Source organism: Oncorhynchus gorbuscha, linkage group LG01 (assembly GCF_021184085.1).
Source record: "Oncorhynchus gorbuscha isolate QuinsamMale2020 ecotype Even-year linkage group LG01, OgorEven_v1.0, whole genome shotgun sequence".
NCBI lineage: Eukaryota > Metazoa > Chordata > Actinopteri > Salmoniformes > Salmonidae > Oncorhynchus > Oncorhynchus gorbuscha.
The window spans coordinates 3,651,611-3,674,916 of NC_060173.1; the positions used below are offsets into that span (position 1 = coordinate 3,651,611).

The 23,306-nt window shown below is 42.7% G+C and overlaps 1 protein-coding gene across 2 annotated transcripts in view; it reads left to right on the top strand.

The window, feature by feature from the left end:
• LOC124031892 (growth arrest-specific protein 2-like) overlaps window positions 1-22,867 on the top strand; it is an 80,917-nt gene extending 58,050 nt beyond the window's left edge. Inside the window, exon 8 of one of the 2 annotated variants that reach the window (XM_046343688.1) lies at window positions 19,790-22,866. In XM_046343688.1, the coding sequence (XP_046199644.1) occupies window positions 19,790-19,999 (210 nt within the window). In that variant the 3' untranslated portion in view covers window positions 20,000-22,866. Of the gene's footprint in view, window positions 1-19,789 lie in introns of both variants that reach the window. The other variant, XM_046343698.1, reaches the window with a different exon arrangement.
• The last annotated feature ends 439 nt before the right edge of the window (window positions 22,868-23,306 follow it).

Sequence of the window (23,306 nt, forward strand, 5' to 3'; positions counted from 1 at the left end):
AGAATAGCCCTTTTTCTAAAACACAAAGATACTCTACGAGGGTTGGGGTTAGAATAGCCCTTTTTCTAAAACAAAGATACTCTACGAGGGATAGGGTTAGAATAGCCCTTTTTCTAAAACACAAAGATACTCTACGAGGGTTGGGGTTAGAATAGCCCTTTTTCTAAAACAAAGATACTCTACGAGGGTTGGGGTTAGAATAGCCCTTTTTCTAAAACAAAGATACTCTACGAGGGTTGGGGTTAGAATAGCCCTTTTTCTAAAACAAAGATACTCTACGAGGGTTGGGGTTAGAATAGCCCTTTTTCTAAAACAAAGATACTCTACGAGGGTTGGGGTTAGAATAGCCCTTTTTCTAAAACAAAGATACTCTACGAGGGTTGGGGTTAGAATAGCCCTTTTTCTAAAACACAAAGATACTCTACGAGGGTTGGGGTTAGAATAGCCCTTTTTCTAAAACACAAAGATACTCTACGAGGGTTGGGGTTAGAATAGCCCTTTTTCTAAAACACAAAGATACTCTACGAGGGTTAGGGTTATAAGGGTTAGGGTTAGGGTTAGGGTTGGGGTTATAAGGGTTAGGGTTAGGGTTAGGGTTAGGGTTAGAATAGCCCTTTTTCTAAAACAAAGATACTCTACGATAATGTATATGCCGTTATTCTTGCCAATGAGCTATCCGCCATGATTTGTATTTATTCTTAATTGTTTCCTCATTTACATAAAATATAAATGTTCTTATGTAAATAAATACTGTAACTTTCTATTTATTTAACTAGACAAGTCAGTTAAGAATACATTCAGATTTACAGCCTAGGAACAGTGGGGTTGAACTGCCTTGTTCAGGGGCAGAATGAGAGATACAGTGCCTTGCGAAAGTATTCGGCCCCCTTGAACTTTGCGACCTTTTGCCACATTTCAGGCTTCAAACATAAAGATATAAAACTGTATTTTTTTGTGAAGAATCAACAACAAGTGGGACACAATCTTGAAGTGGAACGACATTTATTGGATATTTCAAACTTTTTTAACATATCAAAAACTGAAAAATTGGGCGTGCAAAATTATTCAGCCCCTTTACTTTCAGTGCAGCAAACTCTCCAGAAGTTCAGTGAGGATCTCTGAATGATCCAATGTTGACCTAAATGACTAATGATGATAAATACAATCCACCTGTGTGTAATCAAGTCTCCGTATAAATGCACCTGCAAAGTTCAAGGGGGCCGAATACTTTCGCAAGGCACTGTATTTTACCTTGTCAGCTCAGGGATTCAATCCAGCAACCTTTCAGTTACTGGCCCAACACTCTAACCACTAGGCTACCTACCGCCCCTAACTCAAACAGACCTTGCTACAAAAAAAAATTGCCTTGCAAGAATGAAGTCTATTTACAAATACAGATTGATTGAGTATCATTGGTGCTCTTGGAATCTTGGATTCACAACCAGGATGCACATGTCTAAAAATGCTGCTGAAGGAGGATCTGGACTGTAGGTCAACAAGGGCTGACAATACGCTCTAGAAGGACCCCTGCTGGTAGCACACAGTATCACAGCTTCTGGATGGATAGCTCTTTGAGGAATCACAAATGCAGAATAAGAGAAAGGTTGTATGTTAGCCTGGTTTTAATGGACATGGGCCAGTGTTCAGGGTCTAAAATAAACCGTTTGTTCCCATAGTGCCCTCTGCTGTCAAGTAGATATCCTTAGGAAAATATGTTCCATCTCACTCTGGTTCTCAGCTAGCAATGGTGGTGGTAAAAGTACCCAATTGTCATACTTGAGTAAAAGTAAAGATACCTTGATAGAAAATAACTCACGTCAAGGTGTCACCCAGTAAAATACTACTTGAGTAAATGTCTAAAGTATTCAGTTTTCAATAAAAATGAAAGTTAGAATATTACTTATATTAAGTATCACAGGTAAATGTAATTGCTAAAATATATTTAAAGCCACAATATGTCACTTTTTTTGGGGGGCGACCCAACAAATTCACATAGAAATGTGAGTTATAGATCTGTCATTCACAATTGAAAGAAAGTCTCTAAGAAGTGGTAGATATGCTTTATGTGTGCTATTTCTATGCGTCTCATTCTTAAGTTTAGTTTACATTTACATTACATTTAAGTCATTTAGCAGACGCTCTTATCCAGAGCGACTTACAAATTGGTGCATTCACCTTATGACATCCAGTTTCTGTATTCTACTTTCGGTTTTGTACTTCAAACAGTTGAAAATAAAATATTAATATTTTTGATTATGCAAAATATATTTCAAAGCGGTTTAGATTGTCTACAATATACTTCCTTGTTTTGTCACAAACTGAAATTTAGGCAAACTAATAGAATTTTATCAACCAGGAAAATGTGGTGTGATTTCTGCATAGTACACCTTTTTAAATATCAAAAGTAAAAGTATAAATCATTTCAAATGACTTATATTAAACAATCCAGACTGCACAATTATTATATAAATAAATAAAATCATGTATATCCAGGGGCACACTCCAACACTCAGACATCATTTACAAACAAATCATTTTTATTTTGTGAGTTTGCCAGAACGAGGCAGAATGGATGATCAGGGATGTTCTCTTGATAAATGTGTGAATTAAAAATATTTAAAAAATCTGCCCGTCTAAGCATTTAAAATGTAAAGACTACTATTGGGGGAAATGAAGTAAAAAAAGTACTGTGCATTCGGAAAGTATTCAGTACCCCTTGACTTTTTCCACATTTTGTTACGTTACAGCCTTAGTCTAAAACGGATTACACCGTTTTTCCCCTCATCAATCTACACACAATACCCCATAATGACAAAGCAAAAGCAGGTTTAGACATTTCTGCTCATTTATCCCCACAAAAACAACTGAAATATCACATTTACATAAGTATTCAGATCATTTACTCAGTACTTTGTTGAAGCACCTTTGTCAGAGATTACAGCCTTCGAGTCTTCTTGGGTTTGACGCTACAAGCTTGGCACACCTGTATTTGTGGAGTTTCTCCTATTCTTCTCTGCAGATCCTCTCAGGCTCTGTCAGGTTGCATGGGGAGTGTTGCTGCACATTTATTTTCAGATCTCTCCAGAGAACCTTGTTTCTCATGGTCTGAGAGTCTTTAGGTGACTTTTGGCAAACTCCAAGCAGACTGTCATGTGCCTTTTACTGAGGAATGGCTTCCGTCTGGCCACTCTACCATAAGTGCCTGATTGGTGGAGTGCTGCAGAGTCTGTTGTCCTTCTGGAAGGTTCTCCCATTTCCACAGAGGAACTAGAGCTCTGTCAGAGTGACCATCAGATTCTTGGTCACCTCCTTGACCAAGGCCTTCTCCCCCGATTGTTCAGCTCTAGGAAGAGTCTTGGTGGTTCCAAACTTCTTCCATTTAAGAATGAGGGAGGCCACTGTGTTGTTGGGGACCTTCAACGCTGCAGAATGAGGGAGGCCACTGTGTTCTTGGGGACCTTCAATGCTGCAGAATGATGGAGGCCACTGTGTTCTTGGGGACCTTCAATGCTGCAGAATGATGGAGGCCACTGTGTTCTTGGGGACCTTCAATGCTGCAGAATGATGGAGGCCACTGTGTTCTTGGGGACCTTCAATGCTGCAGAATGATGGAGGCCACTGTGTTCTTGGGGACCTTCAATGCTGCAGAATGATGGAGGCCACTGTGTTCTTGGGGACCTTCAACGCTGCAGAATGATGGAGGCCACTGTGTTCTTGGGGACCTTCAATGCTGCAGAATGAGGGAGGCCACTGTGTTCTTGGGGACCTTCAACGCTGCAGAATGATGGAGGCCACTGTGTTCTTGGGGACCTTCAACGCTGCAGATTTCTTTTGGTACCCTTCCCCAGATCTGTGCCTTCGACACAATCCTGCCTTCGGCCTCATGGTTTTTGCCGTGACGTACACGGTTAGCTGTGGGACCTTATATAGACAGGTGTGTGCCTTTCCAAATCATGTCCAATTGACCACAGGTGGACTCCAATCAAGTTGTAGAGATCTCAAGGACGATCAATGGAAACAGGATGCACCTGAGCTCAATTTCAAGTCTCATAGCGAAGGGTCTGAATACTTATGTAAATGTGTTTCTGTTTTTTTTTTTTTAATACATTTGCAAAAATTTCTACCAACTTGTTTTCACATTGTCATTATGGGGTATTGTGATATCATTATGGGGTATTGTGATGTCATTATGGGGTATTGTGATGTCATTATGGGGTATTGTGATGTCATTATGGAGTATTGTGATGTCATTATGGGGTATTGTGATGTCATTATGGGGTATTGTGATGTCATTATGGGGTATTGTGATGTCATTATGGGGTATTGTAATGTCATTATGGGGTATTGTAATGTCATTATGGGGTTATTGTGATGTCATTATGGGGTATTGTGATGTCATTATGGGGTATTGTGATGTCATTATGGGGTATTGTGATGTCATTATGGGGTATTGTGATGTCATTATGGGGTATTGTGATGTCATTATGGGGTATTGTGATGTCATTATGGAGTATTGTGATGTCATTATGGGGTATTGTGATGTCATTATGGGGTATTGTGATGTCATTATGGGGTATTGTGATGTCATTATGGGGTATTGTGTGTAGATTGCCGGGGGCATTTTTTGTATTTAATCCATTATAGAATAAGGCTGTGACGTAACAACGTTTGGGAAAGGTCAAGGGGTCTGAATACTTTCCCAAGGCACTGTACATTATTATATTTAGGAATGTAGTGAAGTTAAAGTTGAAGTTGTCAAAAATATAAATTGTAAAGTAAAATACAGATACCCCAAAAAAACAACTCTCCCTCTCTTTTTCCACAGTCTCTCTTCTCCAATAAAAACAACTCTCCCTTTCTTTTTCCACAGTCTCTCTTCTCCAATAAAAACAACTCTCCCTTTCTTTTTCCACAGTCTCTCTTCTCCAATAAAAACAACTCTCCCTCTCTTTTTCCACAGTCTCTCTTCTCCAATAAAAACAACTCTCCCTCTCTTTTTCCACAGTCTCTCTTCTCCAATAAAAACAACTCTCCCTCTCTTTTTCCACAGTCTCTCTTCTCCAATAAAAACAACTCTCCCTCTCTTTTTCCACAGTCTCTCTTCTCCAATAAAAACAACTCTCCCTCTCTTTTTCCACAGTCTCTCTTCTCCAATAAAAACAACTCTCCCTTTCTTTTTCCACAGTCTCTCTTCTCCAATAAAAACAACTCTCCCTTTCTTTTTCCACAGTCTCTCTTCTCCAACAAAAACAACTCTCCCTTTCTTTTTCCACAGTCTCTCTTCTCCAATAAAAACAACTCTCCCTTTCTTTTTCCACAGTCTCTCTTCTCCAACAAAAACAACTCTCCTCTCTCTTTTTCCACAGTCTCTCTTCTCCAATAAAAACAACTCTCCCTCTCTTTTTCCACAGTCTCTCTTCTCCAATAAAAACAACTCTCCCTCTCTTTTTCCACAGTCTCTCTTCTCCAATAAAAACAACTCTCCCTTTCTTTTTCCACAGTCTCTCTTCTCCAATAAAAACAACTCTCCCTCTCTTTTTCCACAGTCTCTCTTCTCCAATAAAAACAACTCTCCCTCTCTTTTCCACAGTCTCTCTTCTCCAATAAAAACAACTCTCCCTCTCTTTTTCCACAGTCTCTCTTCTCCAATAAAAACAACTCTCCCTCTCTTTTTCCACAGTCTCTTTCTCCAATAAAAACAACTCTCCCTCTCTTTTTCCACAGTCTCTCTTCTCCAACAAAAACAACTCTCCCTCTCTTTTTCCACAGTCTCTCTTCTCCAACAAAAACAACTCTCCCTCTCTTTTTCCACAGTCTCTCTTCTCCAATAAAAACAACTCTCCCTCTCTTTTTCCACAGTCTCTCTTCTCCAACAAAAACAACTCTCCCTCTCTTTTTCCACAGTCTCTCTTCTCCAATAAAAACAACTCTCCCTTTCTTTTTCCACAGTCTCTCTTCTCCAACAAAAACAACTCTCCCTCTCTTTTTCCACAGTCTCTCTTCTCCAATAAAAACAACTCTCCCTTTCTTTTTCCACAGTCTCTCTTCTCCAACAAAAACAACTCTCCCTCTCTTTTTCCACAGTCTCTCTTCTCCAATAAAAACAACTCTCCCTTTCTTTTTCCACAGTCTCTCTTCTCCAATAAAAACAACTCTCCCTCTCTTTTTCCACAGTCTCTCTTCTCCAATAAAAACAACTCTCCCTCTCTTTTTCCACAGTCTCTCTTCTCCAATAAAAACAACTCTCCCTCTCTTTTTCCACAGTCTTTCCAATAAAAACAACTCTCCCTCTCTTTTTCCACAGTCTCTCTTCTCCAATAAAAACAACTCTCCCTCTCTTTTTCCACAGTCTCTCTTCTCCAATAAAAACAACTCTCCCTCTCTTTTTCCAGTCTCTCTTCTCCAATAAAAACAACTCTCCCTTTCTTTTTCCACAGTCTCTCTTCTCCAATAAAAACAACTCTCCCTTTCTTTTTCCACAGTCTCTCTTCTCCAATAAAAACAACTCTCCCTCTCTTTTCCACAGTCTCTCTTCTCCAATAAAAACAACTCTCCCTCTCTTTTTCCACAGTCTCTCTTCTCCAATAAAAACAACTCTCCCTCTCTTTTTCCACAGTCTCTCTTCTCCAATAAAAACAACTCTCCCTCTCTTTTTCCACAGTCTCTCTTCTCCAACAAAAACAACTCTCCCTCTCTTTTCCACAGTCTCTCTTCTCCAACAAAAACAACTCTCCCTCTCTTTTTCCACAGTCTCTCTTCTCCAATAAAAACAACTCTCCCTCTTTTTTCCACAGTCTCTCTTCTCCAATAAAAACAACTCTCCCTCTCTTTTTCCACAGTCTCTCTTTCCAATAAAAACAACTCTCCCTTTCTTTTTCCACAGTCTCTCTTCTCCAACAAAAACAACTCTCCCTCTCTTTTTCCACAGTCTCTCTTCTCCAATAAAAACAACTCTCCCTTTCTTTTTCCACAGTCTCTCTCCAACAAAAACAACTCTCCCTCTCTTTTTCCACAGTCTCTCTTCTCCAATAAAAACAACTCTCCCTTTCTTTTTCCACAGTCTCTCTTCTCCAATAAAAACAACTCTCCCTCTCTTTTTCCACAGTCTCTCTTCTCCAATAAAAACAACTCTCCCTCTCTTTTTCCACAGTCTCTCTTCTCCAATAAAAACAACTCTCCCTCTCTTTTTCCACAGTCTCTCTTCTCCAATAAAAACAACTCTCCCTCTCTTTTTCCACAGTCTCTCTTCTCCAATAAAAACAACTCTCCCTCTCTTTTTCCACAGTCTCTCTTCTCCAATAAAAACAACTCTCCCTCTCTTTTTCCAGTCTCTCTTCTCCAATAAAAACAACTCTCCCTTTCTTTTTCCACAGTCTCTCTTCTCCAATAAAAACAACTCTCCCTTTCTTTTTCCACAGTCTCTCTTCTCCAATAAAAACAACTCTCCCTCTCTTTTTCCACAGTCTCTCTTCTCCAATAAAAACAACTCTCCCTTTCTTTTTCCACAGTCTCTCTTCTCCAATAAAAACAACTCTCCTCTCTTTTTCCACAGTCTCTCTTCTCCAATAAAAACAACTCTCCCTTTCTTTTTCCACAGTCTCTCTTCTCCAATAAAAACAACTCTCCCTCTCTTTTTCCACAGTCTCTCTTCTCCAATAAAAACAACTCTCCCTCTCTTTTTCCACAGTCTCTCTTCTCCAATAAAAACAACTCTCCCTCTCTTTTTCCACAGTCTCTCTTCTCCAATAAAAACAACTCTCCCTTTCTTTTCCACAGTCTCTCTTCTCCAATAAAAACAACTCTCCCTCTCTTTTTCCACAGTCTCTCTTCTCCAATAAAAACAACTCTCCCTCTCTTTTTCCACAGTCTCTCTTCTCCAATAAAAACAACTCTCCCTTTCTTTTTCCACAGTCTCTCTTCTCCAATAAAAACAACTCTCCCTCTCTTTTCCACAGTCTCTCTTCTCCAATAAAAACAACTCTCCCTCTCTTTTTCCACAGTCTCTCTTCTCCAATAAAAACAACTCTCCCTTTCTTTTTCCACAGTCTCTCTTCTCCAATAAAAACAACTCTCCCTCTCTTTTTCCACAGTCTCTCTTCTCCAATAAAAACAACTCTCCCTCTCTTTTCCACAGTCTCTTTCTCCAATAAAAACAACTCTCCCTCTCTTTTCCACAGTCTCTCTTCTCCAATAAAAACAACTCTCCCTCTCTTTTTCCACAGTCTCTCTTCTCCAATAAAAACAACTCTCCCTCTCTTTTTCCACAGTCTCTCTTCTCCAACAAAAACAACTCTCCCTCTCTTTTTCCACAGTCTCTCTTCTCCAACAAAAACAACTCTCCCTCTCTTTTTCCACAGTCTCTCTTCTCCAATAAAAACAACTCTCCCTTTCTTTTTCCACAGTCTCTATTCTCCAATAAAAACAACTCTCCCTTTCTTTTTCCACAGTCTCTCTTCTCCAATAAAAACAACTCTCCCTTTCTTTTTCCACAGTCTCTCTTCTCCAATAAAATGCTTTGCTAACAGGCCACCAGGACACTTGTTCACCCCCAGACTCCTTGCTCTCTCCTGGGTACAGGCCTAGCTGGGTCCCCCTGTCACCCAGCACCATAGAGACATTACTGAAAAGGCCTCTGTGCCAAAAGCCCATTATGTCCCTGGTCACAATGCCTGAGGGGGCACACATTCATGGACCAGTGCCCTGCCAATGGCCCGTTGATTGAGTCTGTTAAAGAGGCTTATAAATGTGTGTTATGCTGCTGGAGGAGAGAGAGAGAAAGAGAGTGTTGTCTATAGTGTATAGAAGAGGACAGGCCATACCACAGATATCTTAAATTATATATAATAAATTATATATGTAATTCTATGGGCCACACAATCTAACTTGTTACTAGCCATTCAGGCTTGATTGAGTGTTGACTTGGAATTCAGTAGCAATATTTAATATACAGTACGTTCTGTTTCTATTTGGCCATTTAATGTCAACAGTCAACAGCACGCTCTATGCACGTACACTTCATGGGTTAACTGGTACTTCCTGTCACTGTCAAATGGGGCTTTCTGCAGGCACTCATTACTGCTTGGATTGAAAGCTTGGGCTCTGAAGACCTTCTACTGTAAATGCCTTTTGTTTATCATGTAATTAGCAGGATTGATAATGGCAGGATAGCTAGGTAGTTTAATGGAATCACAACGCATTGTGGATATGGAAATAGCGCCTTTTTTATTTCTCTGTTTATTCGCTATTTATTTGTCTGCTGTAACCAACACAGGAAAATGTACAGGAGTACCATCTTAGACGGTAGCAGCAGGACTAGTGTTTACAGTAGTACCACCTTAGACGGTAGCAGCAGGACTAGTGTTTACAGTAGTACCACCTTAGATGGTAGCAGCAGGATTAGTGTTTACAGTAGTACCACCTTAGACAGTAGCAGCAGGACTAGTGTTTACAGTAGTACCACCTTAGACAGTAGCAGCAGGATTAGTGTTTACAGTAGTACCACCTTAGATGGTAGCAGCAGGATTAGTGTTTACAGTAGTACCACCTTAGACAGTAGCAGCAGGATTAGTGTTTACAGTAGTACCACCTTAGACAGTAGCAGCAGGACTAGTGTTTACAGTAGTACCATCTTAGACGGTAGCAGCAGGACTAGTGTTTACAGTAGTACCACCTTAGATGGTAGCAGCAGGATTAGTGTTTACAGTAGTACCACCTTAGACAGTAGCAGCAGGACTAGTGTTTACAGTAGTACCACCTTAGACAGTAGCAGCAGGATTAGTGTTTACAGTAGTACCACCTTAGATGGTAGCAGCAGGATTAGTGTTTACAGTAGTACCACCTTAGACAGTAGCAGCAGGATTAGTGTTTACAGTAGTACCACCTTAGATGGTAGCAGCAGGATTAGTGTTTACAGTAGTACCACCTTAGACGGTAGCAGCAGGACTAGTGTTTACAGTAGTACCAGGTTATACGGTAGCAGCAGGAGTAGTGTTTACAGTAGTACCACCTTACAGGCAGTAGCAGGTAGCAGCAGGACTAGTGTTTACAGTAGTACCACCTTACAGACAGTAGCAGACAGGAGAAGTGTTTACAGTAGTACCATGTCAGACAGTAGCAGGTAGCAGCAGGAGTAGTGTTTACAGTAGTACCACTTTACAGACGGCAGCAGACAGGAGAAGTGTTTACAGTAGTACCATGTCACAGACAGTAGCAGGTAGCAGCAGGAGTAGTGTTTACAGTAGTACCACTTTACAGATGGTGGCAGACAGGAGAAGTGTTTACAGTAGTACCATGTCACAGACAGTAGCAGGTAGCAGCAGGAGTCGTGTTTACAGTAGTACCACCTTACAGATGGTAGCAGGTAGCAGCAGGAGTAGTATTTACAGTAGTACCACCTTACAGATGGTAGCAGGCAGGAGTAGTGTTTACAGTAGTACCACCTTACAGACGGTAGCAGCAGGACTAGTGTTTACAGTAGTACCACCTTAGACGGTAGCAGCAGGACTAGTGTTTACAGTAGTACCACCTTACAGACGGTAGCAGGCAGGAGAAGTGTTTACAGTAGTACCATGTCACAGACAGTAGCAGGTAGCAGCAGGAGTAGTGTTTACAGTAGTACCATGTTACAGACGAAAGCAGCAGGACTAATGTTTACAGTAGTACCATGTTACAGATGGTAGCAGCAGGAGTAGTGTTTACAGTAGTACCACCTTACAGATGGTAGCAGGCAGGAGTAGTGTTTACAGTAGTACCACCTTACAGATGGTAGCAGCAGGAGTAGTGTTTACAGTAGTACCACCTTACAGATGGTAGCAGGCAGGAGTAGTGTTTACAGTAGTACCATGTTACAGATGGTAGCAGCAGGAGTAGTGTTTACAGCCACCTTACAGATGGTAGCAGGCAGGAGTAGTGTTTACAGTAGTACCACCTTACAGACGGTAGCAGGCAGGAGAAGTGTTTACAGTAGTACCATGTCACAGACAGTAGCAGATAGCAGCAGGAGTAGTGTTTACAGTAGTACCATGTTACAGACGAAAGCAGCAGGACTAATGTTTACAGTAGTACCATGTTACAGATGGTAGCAGCAGGAGTAGTGTTTACAGTAGTACCATGTTACAGACAGTAGCAGCAGGAGTAGTGTTTACAGTAGTACCACCTTACAGATGGTAGCAGGCAGGAGTAGTGTTTACAGTAGTACCACCTTAGACAGTAGCAGGTAGCAGCAGGAGTAGTGTTTACAGTAGTACCACCTTACAGATGGTAGCAGCAGGAGTAGTGTTTACAGTAGTACCACCTTACAGGCAGTAGCTGGTAGCAGCAGGACTAGTGTTTACAGTAGTACCACATTAGACGGTAACAGCAGGATTAGTGTTTACAGTAGTACCACCTTAGACGGTAGCAGCAGGACTAGTGTTTACAGTAGTTCCACATTACAGGCAGTAGCAGGTAGCAGCAGGACTAGTGTTTACAGTAGTACCACCTTAGACGGTAGCAGCAGGACTAGTGTTTACAGTAGTACCACCTTAGATGGTAGCAGCAGGATTAGTGTTTACAGTAGTACCACCTTAGACAGTAGCAGCAGGACTAGTGTTTACAGTAGTACCACCTTAGACAGTAGCAGCAGGATTAGTGTTTACAGTAGTACCACCTTAGATGGTAGCAGCAGGATTAGTGTTTACAGTAGTACCACCTTAGACAGTAGCAGCAGGATTAGTGTTTACAGTAGTACCACCTTAGACAGTAGCAGCAGGACTAGTGTTTACAGTAGTACCATCTTAGACAGCAGGTGTTTACAGTAGTACCACCTTAGATGGTAGCAGCAGGATTAGTGTTTACAGTAGTACCACCTTAGACAGTAGCAGCAGGACTAGTGTTTACAGTAGTACCACCTTAGATGGTAGCAGCAGGATTAGTGTTTACAGTAGTACCACCTTAGACAGTAGCAGCAGGATTAGTGTTTACAGTAGTACCACCTTAGATGGTAGCAGCAGGATTAGTGTTTACAGTAGTACCACCTTAGACGGTAGCAGCAGGACTAGTGTTTACAGTAGTACCAGGTTATACGTAGCAGCAGGAGTAGTGTTTACAGTAGTACCACCTTACAGGCAGTAGCAGGTAGCAGCAGGACTAGTGTTTACAGTAGTACCACCTTACAGACAGTAGCAGACAGGAGAAGTGTTTACAGTAGTACCATGTCAGACAGTAGCAGGTAGCAGCAGGAGTAGTGTTTACAGTAGTACCACTTTACAGACGGCAGCAGACAGGAGAAGTGTTTACAGTAGTACCATGTCACAGACAGTAGCAGGTAGCAGCAGGAGTAGTGTTTACAGTAGTACCACTTTACAGATGGTGGCAGACAGGAGAAGTGTTTACAGTAGTACCATGTCACAGACAGTAGCAGGTAGCAGCAGGAGTAGTGTTTACAGTAGTACCACCTTACAGATGGTAGCAGGTAGCAGCAGGAGTAGTATTTACAGTAGTACCACCTTACAGATGGTAGCAGGCAGGAGTAGTGTTTACAGTAGTACCACCTTACAGACGGTAGCAGCAGGACTAGTGTTTACAGTAGTACCACCTTAGACGGTAGCAGCAGGACTAGTGTTTACAGTAGTACCACCTTACAGACGGTAGCAGGCAGGAGAAGTGTTTACAGTAGTACCATGTCACAGACAGTAGCAGGTAGCAGCAGGAGTAGTGTTTACAGTAGTACCATGTTACAGACGAAAGCAGCAGGACTAATGTTTACAGTAGTACCATGTTACAGATGGTAGCAGCAGGAGTAGTGTTTACAGTAGTACCATGTTACAGACAGTAGCAGCAGGAGTAGTGTTTACAGTAGTACCACCTTACAGATGGTAGCAGGCAGGAGTAGTGTTTACAGTAGTACCACCTTAGACAGTAGCAGGTAGCAGCAGGAGTAGTGTTTACAGTAGTACCACCTTACAGATGGTAGCAGCAGGAGTAGTGTTTACAGTAGTACCACCTTACAGGCAGTAGCTGGTAGCAGCAGGACTAGTGTTTACAGTAGTACCACATTAGACGGTAACAGCAGGATTAGTGTTTACAGTAGTACCACCTTAGACGGTAGCAGCAGGACTAGTGTTTACAGTAGTTCCACATTACAGGCAGTAGCAGGTAGCAGCAGGACTAGTGTTTACAGTAGTACCACCTTACAGACAGTAGCAGACAGGAGAAGTGTTTACAGTAGTACCATGTCACAGACAGTAGCAGGTAGCAGCAAGAGTAGTGTTTACAGTAGTACCACTTTACAGACGGCAGCAGACAGGAGAAGTGTTTACAGTAGTACCATGTCACAGACAGTAGCAGGTAGCAGCAGGAGTAGTGTTTACAGTAGTACCACTTTACAGACAGTAGCAGACAGGAGAAGTGTTTACAGTAGTACCACTTTACAGACGGTAGCAGGTAGCAGCAAGAGTAGTGTTTACAGTAGTACCACCTTACAGGCAGTAGCTGGTAGCAGCAGGACTAGTGTTTACAGTAGTACCACATTAGACGGTAACAGCAGGATTAGTGTTTACAGTAGTACCACCTTAGACGGTAGCAGCAGGACTAGTGTTTACAGTAGTTCCACATTACAGGCAGTAGCAGGTAGCAGCAGGACTAGTGTTTACAGTAGTACCACCTTACAGACAGTAGCAGACAGGAGAAGTGTTTACAGTAGTACCATGTCACAGACAGTAGCAGGTAGCAGCAAGAGTAGTGTTTACAGTAGTACCACTTTACAGACGGCAGCAGACAGGAGAAGTGTTTACAGTAGTACCATGTCACAGACAGTAGCAGGTAGCAGCAGGAGTAGTGTTTACAGTAGTACCACTTTACAGACAGTAGCAGACAGGAGAAGTGTTTACAGTAGTTTAGGCAGTAACAGGTAGCAGCAGGAGTAGTGTTTACAGTAGTACCACCTTACAGACGGTAGCAGGTAGCAGCAGGAGTAGTATTTACAGTAGTACGACCTTACAGATGGAAGCAGGCAGGACTAGTGTTTACAGTAGTACCACCTTACAGACGGTAGCAGGCAGGAGAAGTGTTTACAGTAGTACCATGTCACAGACAGTAGCAGGTAGCAGCAGGAGTAGTGTTTACAGTAGTACCATGTTACAGACGAAAGCAGCAGGACTAGTGTTTACAGTAGTACCATGTTACAGATGGTAGCAGCAGAAGTAGTGTTTACAGTAGTACCACCTTACAGATGGTAGCAGGCAGGAGTAGTGTTTACAGTAGTACCACCTTAGACAGTAGCAGGTAGCAGCAGGAGTAGTGTTTACAGTAGTACCACCTTACAGACGGTAGCAGCAGGAGTAGTGTTTACAGTAGTACCATGTAACAGACGGTAGCAGGTAGCAGCAGGAGTATTGTTTACAGTACCAGATGGAAGCAGGTAGAAGGCAGGAGTAGTGTTTTACAGTAGTACCACCTTACAGACAGTAGCAGTTAGCAGCAGGAGTAGTGTTTACAGTAGTACCACGTTACAGATGGTAGCAGGCAGGAGTAGTGTTTACAGTAGTACCACATTACAGACAGTAGCAGCAGGAGTAGTGTTTACAGTAGTACCACCTTACAGACTGTAGCAGCAGGAGTAGTGTTTACAGTAGTACCATGTTACAGACGGTAGCAGCAGGAGTAGTGTTTACAGTAGTACCACCTTACAGACAGTAGCAGGTAGCAGCAGGAGTAGTATTTACAGTAGTACCACGTTACAGATGGTAGCAGCAGGAGTAGTGTTTACAGTAGTACCACCTTACAGATGGTAGCAGGCAGGAGTAGTGTTTAGGTAGTACCACCTTAGACAGTAGCAGGTAGCAGTGTTTTACAGTAGTACCACCTTAGCAGCAGGAGTAGTGTTTACAGTAGTACCATGTAACAGACGGTAGCAGGTAGCAGCAGGAGTATTGTTTACGGTAGTACCACGTTACAATGGAAGCAGGTAGAAGGCAGGAGTAGTGTTTTACAGTAGTACCACCTTACAGACAGTAGCAGTTAGCAGCAGGAGTAGTGTTTACAGTAGTACCACGTTACAGATGGTAGCAGGCAGGAGTAGTGTTTACAGTAGTACCACATTACAGACAGTAGCAGCAGGAGTAGTGTTTACAGTAGTACCACCTTACAGACTGTAGCAGCAGGAGTAGTGTTTACAGTAGTACCATGTTACAGACGGTAGCAGCAGGAGTAGTGTTTACAGTAGTACCACCTTACAGACAGTAGCAGGTAGCAGCAGGAGTAGTATTTACAGTAGTACCACGTTACAGATGGTAGCAGCAGGAGTAGTGTTTACAGTAGTACCACCTTACAGACAGTAGCAGGTAGCAGCACGAGTAGTTTATACAGTAGTACCACGTTAGACGGTAGCAGCAGTACTAGTGTTTACAGTAGTACCACCTTACAGACAGTGGCAGGTAGCAGCAGGATTAGTGTTTACAGTAGTACCACCTTACAGACAGTAGCAGGTAGCAGCAGGATTAGTGTTTACAGTAGTACCACGTTAGACGGTAGCAGCAGGACTAGTGTTTACAGTAGTACCACCTTACAGACAGTAGCAGGTAGCAGCAGGAGTAGTATTTACAGTAGTACCACGTTACAGACGGTAGCAGGTAGCAGCAGGACTAGTGTTTACAGTAGTACCACCTTAGACAGTAGCAGGTAGCAGCAGGAGAAGTGTTTACAGTAGTTCCACCTTACAGACAGTAGCAGGTAGCCGCAGGATTAGTGTTTACAGTAGTACCACGTTAGATGGTAGCAGCAGGACTAGTGTTTACAGTTGTACCACCTTACAGACAGTAGCAGGTAGCAGCAAGACTAGTGTTTACAGTAGTACCACCTTACAGACTGTAGCAGGTAGCAGCAGGAGTAGTATTTACAGTAGTACCACGTTACAGACGTTAGCAGGTAGCAGCAGGACTAGTGTTTACAGTAGTACCACCTTAGACAGTAGTAGGTAGCAGCAGGAGAAGTGTTTACAGTAGTACCATGTCAACGGACTGTAGCAGCAGGAGTAGTGTTTACAGTAGTACCACCTTACAGACGGTAGCAGGCAGGAGAAGTGTTTACAGTAGTACCATGTCACAGACAGTAGCAGGTAGCAGCAGGAGTAGTGTTTACAGTAGTACCATGTTACAGACGAAAGCAGCAGGACTAATGTTTACAGTAGTACCATGTTACAGATGGTAGCAGCAGGAGTAGTGTTTACAGTAGTACCATGTTACAGACAGTAGCAGCAGGAGTAGTGTTTACAGTAGTACCACCTTACAGATGGTAGCAGGCAGGAGTAGTGTTTACAGTAGTACCACCTTAGACAGTAGCAGGTAGCAGCAGGAGTAGTGTTTACAGTAGTACCACCTTACAGATGGTAGCAGCAGGAGTAGTGTTTACAGTAGTACCACCTTACAGATAGCTGGTAGCAGCAGGACTAGTGTTTACAGTAGTACCACATTAGACGGTAACAGCAGGATTAGTGTTTACAGTAGTACCACCTTAGACGGTAGCAGCAGGACTAGTGTTTACAGTAGTTCCACATTACAGGCAGTAGCAGGTAGCAGCAGGACTAGTGTTTACAGTAGTACCACCTTACAGACAGTAGCAGACAGGAGAAGTGTTTACAGTAGTACCATGTCACAGACAGTAGCAGGTAGCAGCAAGAGTAGTGTTTACAGTAGTACCACTTTACAGACGGCAGCAGACAGGAGAAGTGTTTACAGTAGTACCATGTCACAGACAGTAGCAGGTAGCAGCAGGAGTAGTGTTTACAGTAGTACCACTTTACAGACAGTAGCAGACAGGAGAAGTGTTTACAGTAGTACCACTTTACAGACGGTAGCAGGTAGCAGCAAGAGTAGTGTTTACAGTAGTTTACAGGCAGTAGCTGGTAGCAGCAGGACTAGTGTTTACAGTAGTACCACATTAGACAGCAGGATTAGTGTTTACAGTAGTACCACCTTAGACGGTAGCAGCAGGACTAGTGTTTACAGTAGTTCCACATTACAGGCAGTAGCAGGTAGCAGCAGGACTAGTGTTTACAGTAGTACCACCTTACAGACAGTAGCAGACAGGAGAAGTGTTTACAGTAGTACCATGTCACAGACAGTAGCAGGTAGCAGCAAGAGTAGTGTTTACAGTAGTACCACTTTACAGACGGCAGCAGACAGGAGAAGTGTTTACAGTAGTACCATGTCACAGACAGTAGCAGGTAGCAGCAGGAGTAGTGTTTACAGTAGTACCACTTTACAGACAGTAGCAGACAGGAGAAGTGTTTACAGTAGTACCACCTTAGGCAGTAACAGGTAGCAGCAGGAGTAGTGTTTACAGTAGTACCACCTTACAGACGGTAGCAGGTAGCAGCAGGAGTAGTATTTACAGTAGTACGACCTTACAGATGGAAGCAGGCAGGACTAGTGTTTACAGTAGTACCACCTTACAGACGGTAGCAGGCAGGAGAAGTGTTTACAGTAGTACCATGTCACAGACAGTAGCAGGTAGCAGCAGGAGTAGTGTTTACAGTAGTACCATGTTACAGACGAAAGCAGCAGGACTAGTGTTTACAGTAGTACCATGTTACAGATGGTAGCAGCAGAAGTAGTGTTTACAGTAGTACCACCTTACAGATGGTAGCAGGCAGGAGTAGTGTTTACAGTAGTACCACCTTAGACAGTAGCAGGTAGCAGCAGGAGTAGTGTTTACAGTAGTACCACCTTACAGACGGTAGCAGCAGGAGTAGTGTTTACAGTAGTACCATGTAACAGACGGTAGCAGGTAGCAGCAGGAGTATTGTTTACGGTAGTACCACGTTACAGATGGAAGCAGGTAGAAGGCAGGAGTAGTGTTTTACAGTAGTACCACCTTACAGACAGTAGCAGTTAGCAGCAGGAGTAGTGTTTACAGTAGTACCACGTTACAGATGGTAGCAGGCAGGAGTAGTGTTTACAGTAGTACCACATTACAGACAGTAGCAGCAGGAGTAGTGTTTACAGTAGTACCACCTTACAGACTGTAGCAGCAGGAGTAGTGTTTACAGTAGTACCATGTTACAGACGGTAGCAGCAGGAGTAGTGTTTACAGTAGTACCACCTTACAGACAGTAGCAGGTAGCAGCAGGAGTAGTATTTACAGTAGTACCATGTTACAGATGGTAGCAGCAGGAGTAGTGTTTACAGTAGTACCACCTTACAGACAGTAGCAGGTAGCAGCACGAGTAGTTTATACAGTAGTACCACGTTAGACGGTAGCAGCAGTACTAGTGTTTACAGTAGTACCACCTTACAGACAGTGGCAGGTAGCAGCAGGATTAGTGTTTACAGTAGTACCACCTTACAGACAGTAGCAGGTAGCAGCAGGATTAGTGTTTACAGTAGTACCACGTTAGACGGTAGCAGCAGGACTAGTGTTTACAGTAGTACCACCTTACAGACAGTAGCAGGTAGCAGCAGGAGTAGTATTTACAGTAGTACCACGTTACAGACGGTAGCAGGTAGCAGCAGGACTAGTGTTTACAGTAGTACCACCTTAGACAGTAGCAGGTAGCAGCAGGAGAAGTGTTTACAGTAGTTCCACCTTACAGACAGTAGCAGGTAGCCGCAGGATTAGTGTTTACAGTAGTACCACGTTAGATGGTAGCAGCAGGACTAGTGTTTACAGTTGTACCACCTTACAGACAGTAGCAGGTAGCAGCAAGACTAGTGTTTACAGTAGTACCACCTTACAGACTGTAGCAGGTAGCAGCAGGAGTAGTATTTACAGTAGTACCACGTTACAGACGTTAGCAGGTAGCAGCAGGACTAGTGTTTACAGTAGTACCACCTTAGACAGTAGTAGGTAGCAGCAGGAGAAGTGTTTACAGTAGTACCATGTCAACGGACTGTAGCAGCAGGAGTAGTGTTTACAGTAGTACCAACTTACAGACGGTAGCAGCAGGAGTAGTATTTACAGCAGTACCACCTTAGACAGTAGTAGGTAGCAGCAGGAGAAGTGTTTACAGTAGTACCACGTTACAGACGGTAGCAGGCAGGAGAAGTGTTTACAGTAGTACCACCTTACAGACTGTAGCAGCAGGAGTAGTGTTTACAGTAGTACCATGTAACAGACTGTAGCAGGTAGCAGCAGGAGTAGTGTTTACAGTAGTACCATGTAACAGACTGTAGCAGGTAGCAGAAGGAGTAGTGTTTACAGTAGTACCATGTAACAATAATAATAATAATAATATATGCCATTTAGCAGACGCTTTTATCCAAAGCGACTTACAGTCATGTGTGCATACATTCTACATATGGGTGGTCCCGGGAATCGAACCCACTACCCTGGCGTTACAAGCGCCATGCTCTACCAACTGAGCTACAGAAGGACAGAAGCTAACAGACTGTAGCAGGTAGCAGCAGGAGTAGTGTTTACAGTAGTTTAGTTTTGGAGTGAGTCTAATTTTTAATTTTGGAGTAATTTATTCGTGAAAGGGAATCAAACAAAGCCATTGTACTAGCTGTGAGTTACTAGAGATGTCCATCTACTACACTAAATCTGGACCTCAAAGACCATTTCCATTGTGATTTTCATTCTTCCCCTCTAATCAAGGTCTGTGTTTAGTCCTGGGATATCAGGTCAGTGCAATGAATGAGCAGGTAGAACAGAAGACCAGCAGTACTCTGTACCTCCAGGCTGGGATTTGAATAACCTTGTACTACACCGTGAAATAATATCGTTGTCAGCTAAAGATTTTCCCAGATTTTTTTTATTTAACATTTGTGAACACTGACTGGACAATAAAGTAATCTTCTTCTTCTTGTCTTAGATGTTACACAACAAGCATGTGATGGTGCGTGTGGGAGGAGGCTGGGAGACTTTTGAGAGCTACCTGCTGAAACACGACCCATGTCGGATGCTCCAGATCTCCAGAGTGGAGGGGAAGACCTTTCCCATGTCCCCCAAGTCCCCCAACACCAAGGACCTCACCCCAGACAGCTACTTGGTGGTGGCCGCACACTACCGCAGCAAGAAGTAAAGATGGCCGTACATTACCGCAGCAAGAAGTCAACTGACGCTTCAACCAAGGGGATCAGTTTGAGCAATGCGAGGATGGTGGTGGTGGCCTACTACCGCAACGAGAAGTAAAGATGGCCTCCTACTACCGCAACAACTACCGCAACAAGAAGTAAAAATGGCCATCTACTACCGCAACAAGAAGTAAAGATGGCCACCTACTACCGCAACAACTACCGCAACAAGAAGTAAAGATGGCCACCTACTACCGCAACAAGAAGTAAAGATGGCCACCTACTACTGCAACAAGAAGTAAAGATGGCCACCTACTACCGCAACAACTACCGCAACAAGAAGTAAAGATGGCCACCTACTACAGCAACAAGAAGTAAAGATGGCCACCTACTACCGCAACAAAGAGTAAAAATGGCCGCCTACTACCGCAACAAGAAGTAAAAATGGCCACCTACTACCGCAACAACTACCGCAACAAGAAGTAAAGATGGCCACCTACTACCGCAACAAGAAGTAAAGATGGCCACCTACTACCGCAACAAGAAGTAAAGATGGCCACCTACTACCGCAACAAGAAGTAAAGATGGCCACCTACTACCGCAACAACTACCGCAACAAGAAGTAAAGATGGCCACCTACTACAGCAACAAGAAGTAAAGATGGCCACCTACTACCGCAACAAAGAGTAAAAATGGCCGCCTACTACCGCAACAAGAAGTAAAAATGGCCACCTACTACCGCAACAACTACCGCAACAAGAAGTAAAGATGGCCACCTACTACCGCAACAAGAAGTAAAGATGGCCACCTACTACCGCAACAAGAAGTAAAGATGGCCGCCTACTACCGCAACAAGAAGTAAAAATGGCCGCCTACTACCGCAACAAGAAGTAAAAATGGCCGCCTACTACCGCAACAAGAAGTAAAGATGGCCGCCTACTAGCGCAACAAGAAGTAAAAATGGCCGCCTACTACCGCAAGAAGAAGTAAAGATGGCCGCCTACTACCGCAACAAGAAGTAAAGATGGCCGCCTACTACCGCAACAAGAAGTAAAGATGGCCGCCTACTACCGCAACAAAAAGTTAAAATGGCCGCCTACTACCGCAACAAGAAGTAAAAATGGCCGCCTACTACCGCAACAAGAAGTAAAGTTGGCCGCCTACTACCGCAACAAGAAGTAAAAATGGCCGCCTGCTGCCGCAACAAGAAGTAAAGATGGCCGCCTACTACCGCAACAAGAAGTAAAGACATTCATGAGGACCTGAGGAAATGACCTCTGCCTTTCCGAACTAGCAAAACTGATTGAATTGACAGTGACACAGAGGGCAAAGCCAGCTGACACAGTGTCATTCCAACCAGATTCCAACCAGTTGCATGTACAGCATGTCTTCTAGTTGATGTAAGCCACAGCCGGCCCACCTGAGCTACAGAACAGACAGTGGCCAGCAGGTATATATCTCCTGTCCTAGAAGTCACGGCGACCTAGCGTCAACGTGACAGTTCGATTTGGATTTACAGCCTTTGAGAATTATCTATGCAATCATTTCGACAATCATTTTTAGCCGGGGATTGAGGCTGGTATATTTGGTACTAAAAGCATGTTTTCTAATGTTACCTTGTGTGTATTTTGTTTGACTTTTGTCATTCATTCATTTAATAGTGTGAAAGTATAGTATGACTTCTGTAATAATGGATATATTCTGAATAATGATTGGATACTGGTCAAGCTAAATCTGGACATGTTCCACCAATCATGTTCCTCCTACGGTTCCTCCAATCATGGGCTTTCTCCTTTCCTTGTTTTCTAAATATGCAGCTACACCACACAAGGGAAGATAATCATGGCTAAAACAATATGTTTTTTAGATGTAATCCCACCTTCCGTCACAGTACGGGCTTACCGGTTACGGGCTTACCGGTTACGGGCTTACCGGTTCCCACGCCCAGGGACCTGTCTCTGGCTTGAGCATTGTTGCTTTAAAGACCAAAGGGTTCCACCATTCATTCTAATGGAAGTCAACATTTAAAATATGTTTGAAATAGTGCTACTTTATTATGTTAAAAGTCCTGACTAATATGAATATCTATAAGTAGGATGTGTTTATTATGATTATGTATCTCTGTAATGTCTTAATTTCTCCAATGTGCTATTATGAGTGATTTCTCTTTTTTTCATGAGCTAGTTTGTCTCTCCTGTTTTTGAAGTTAAAAGCTTTTGATAATTTGTGAAGGAACGCTACTAAATTAACATCATTATTGTGAGAAGATTATTTCTGAGGATTAAAGAGACAATCAAATGTAGAATATTTACTTGAATTGTTGTGAATGGCAATAGGACAGATAACATGTATTGTATGATCGGTCGGTCTGTCTACGATAACTTAGATTTGTTTTCATTCAATCTCATCACCTGGCAAATTGCTAGAGAGCTGGCTGGTGGACAATACTAGTGTTGATTGCTACTTTACTGACACCTACTGGTATGTTACAGTACTGTAACTGGCCATCCACAACTACAACGTGATGACTGGCACTGGCCTGTTCCAAGTTGCGAAACCAGACTAACAGACCTTTTTATTCAACCAACCGTCAGAGCAACCTCCAAATCAAGTCCAATCCTCTTTTATTCACATTTACAATGTAACGTGTTTTACAACAGCATAGAAATCAGAGTCGTTATCCTTCATCAATGTTATTCAGTCACAGAACAAATAGTCTATTTTACACACTCTAGCCTATAGTGCTGTGCACTACTTTTGAACAGGACCCCATAGGGTTGTGTTCTAAAGTGTACATGGCAGGGAATAAATAGGCTGGTTTGTTTTGTAGAGCCTGTAGCACCGACAGATCACTGCTGGGTTACATTACCAACTGTAGCTCAGTTGGTAGAGCATGGCGCTTGTAACGCCAGGGTAGTGGGTTCGATTCCCGGGACCACCCATACTTAGAATGTATGCACACATTGGATAAAAGCGTCTGCTAAATGGCATATATTTATTATTACTGATTAGAACTATGAACCAACCAGGAACTACTAGAATTCATTAACATCACTTTATTCACACAAACTACTAGAATACATAAACAATCACCAAGACAACACATCCATTTTATAATACAATGTATTGCATGTTTTTAAAAAGAGGACGGAACATTAGAACAGTGCATTACATTAGAATCATTCAAACAGAATAGGGCCCGGTTTCCCAAAAGCATGTTAAAGATAAATTCATCGTTAGAACCTTCGTAGGAGCATCGTACAATATCCCGGGCGGTTTCACAAAGCAAATGTTATTAACGTTGCACCGGAAAAC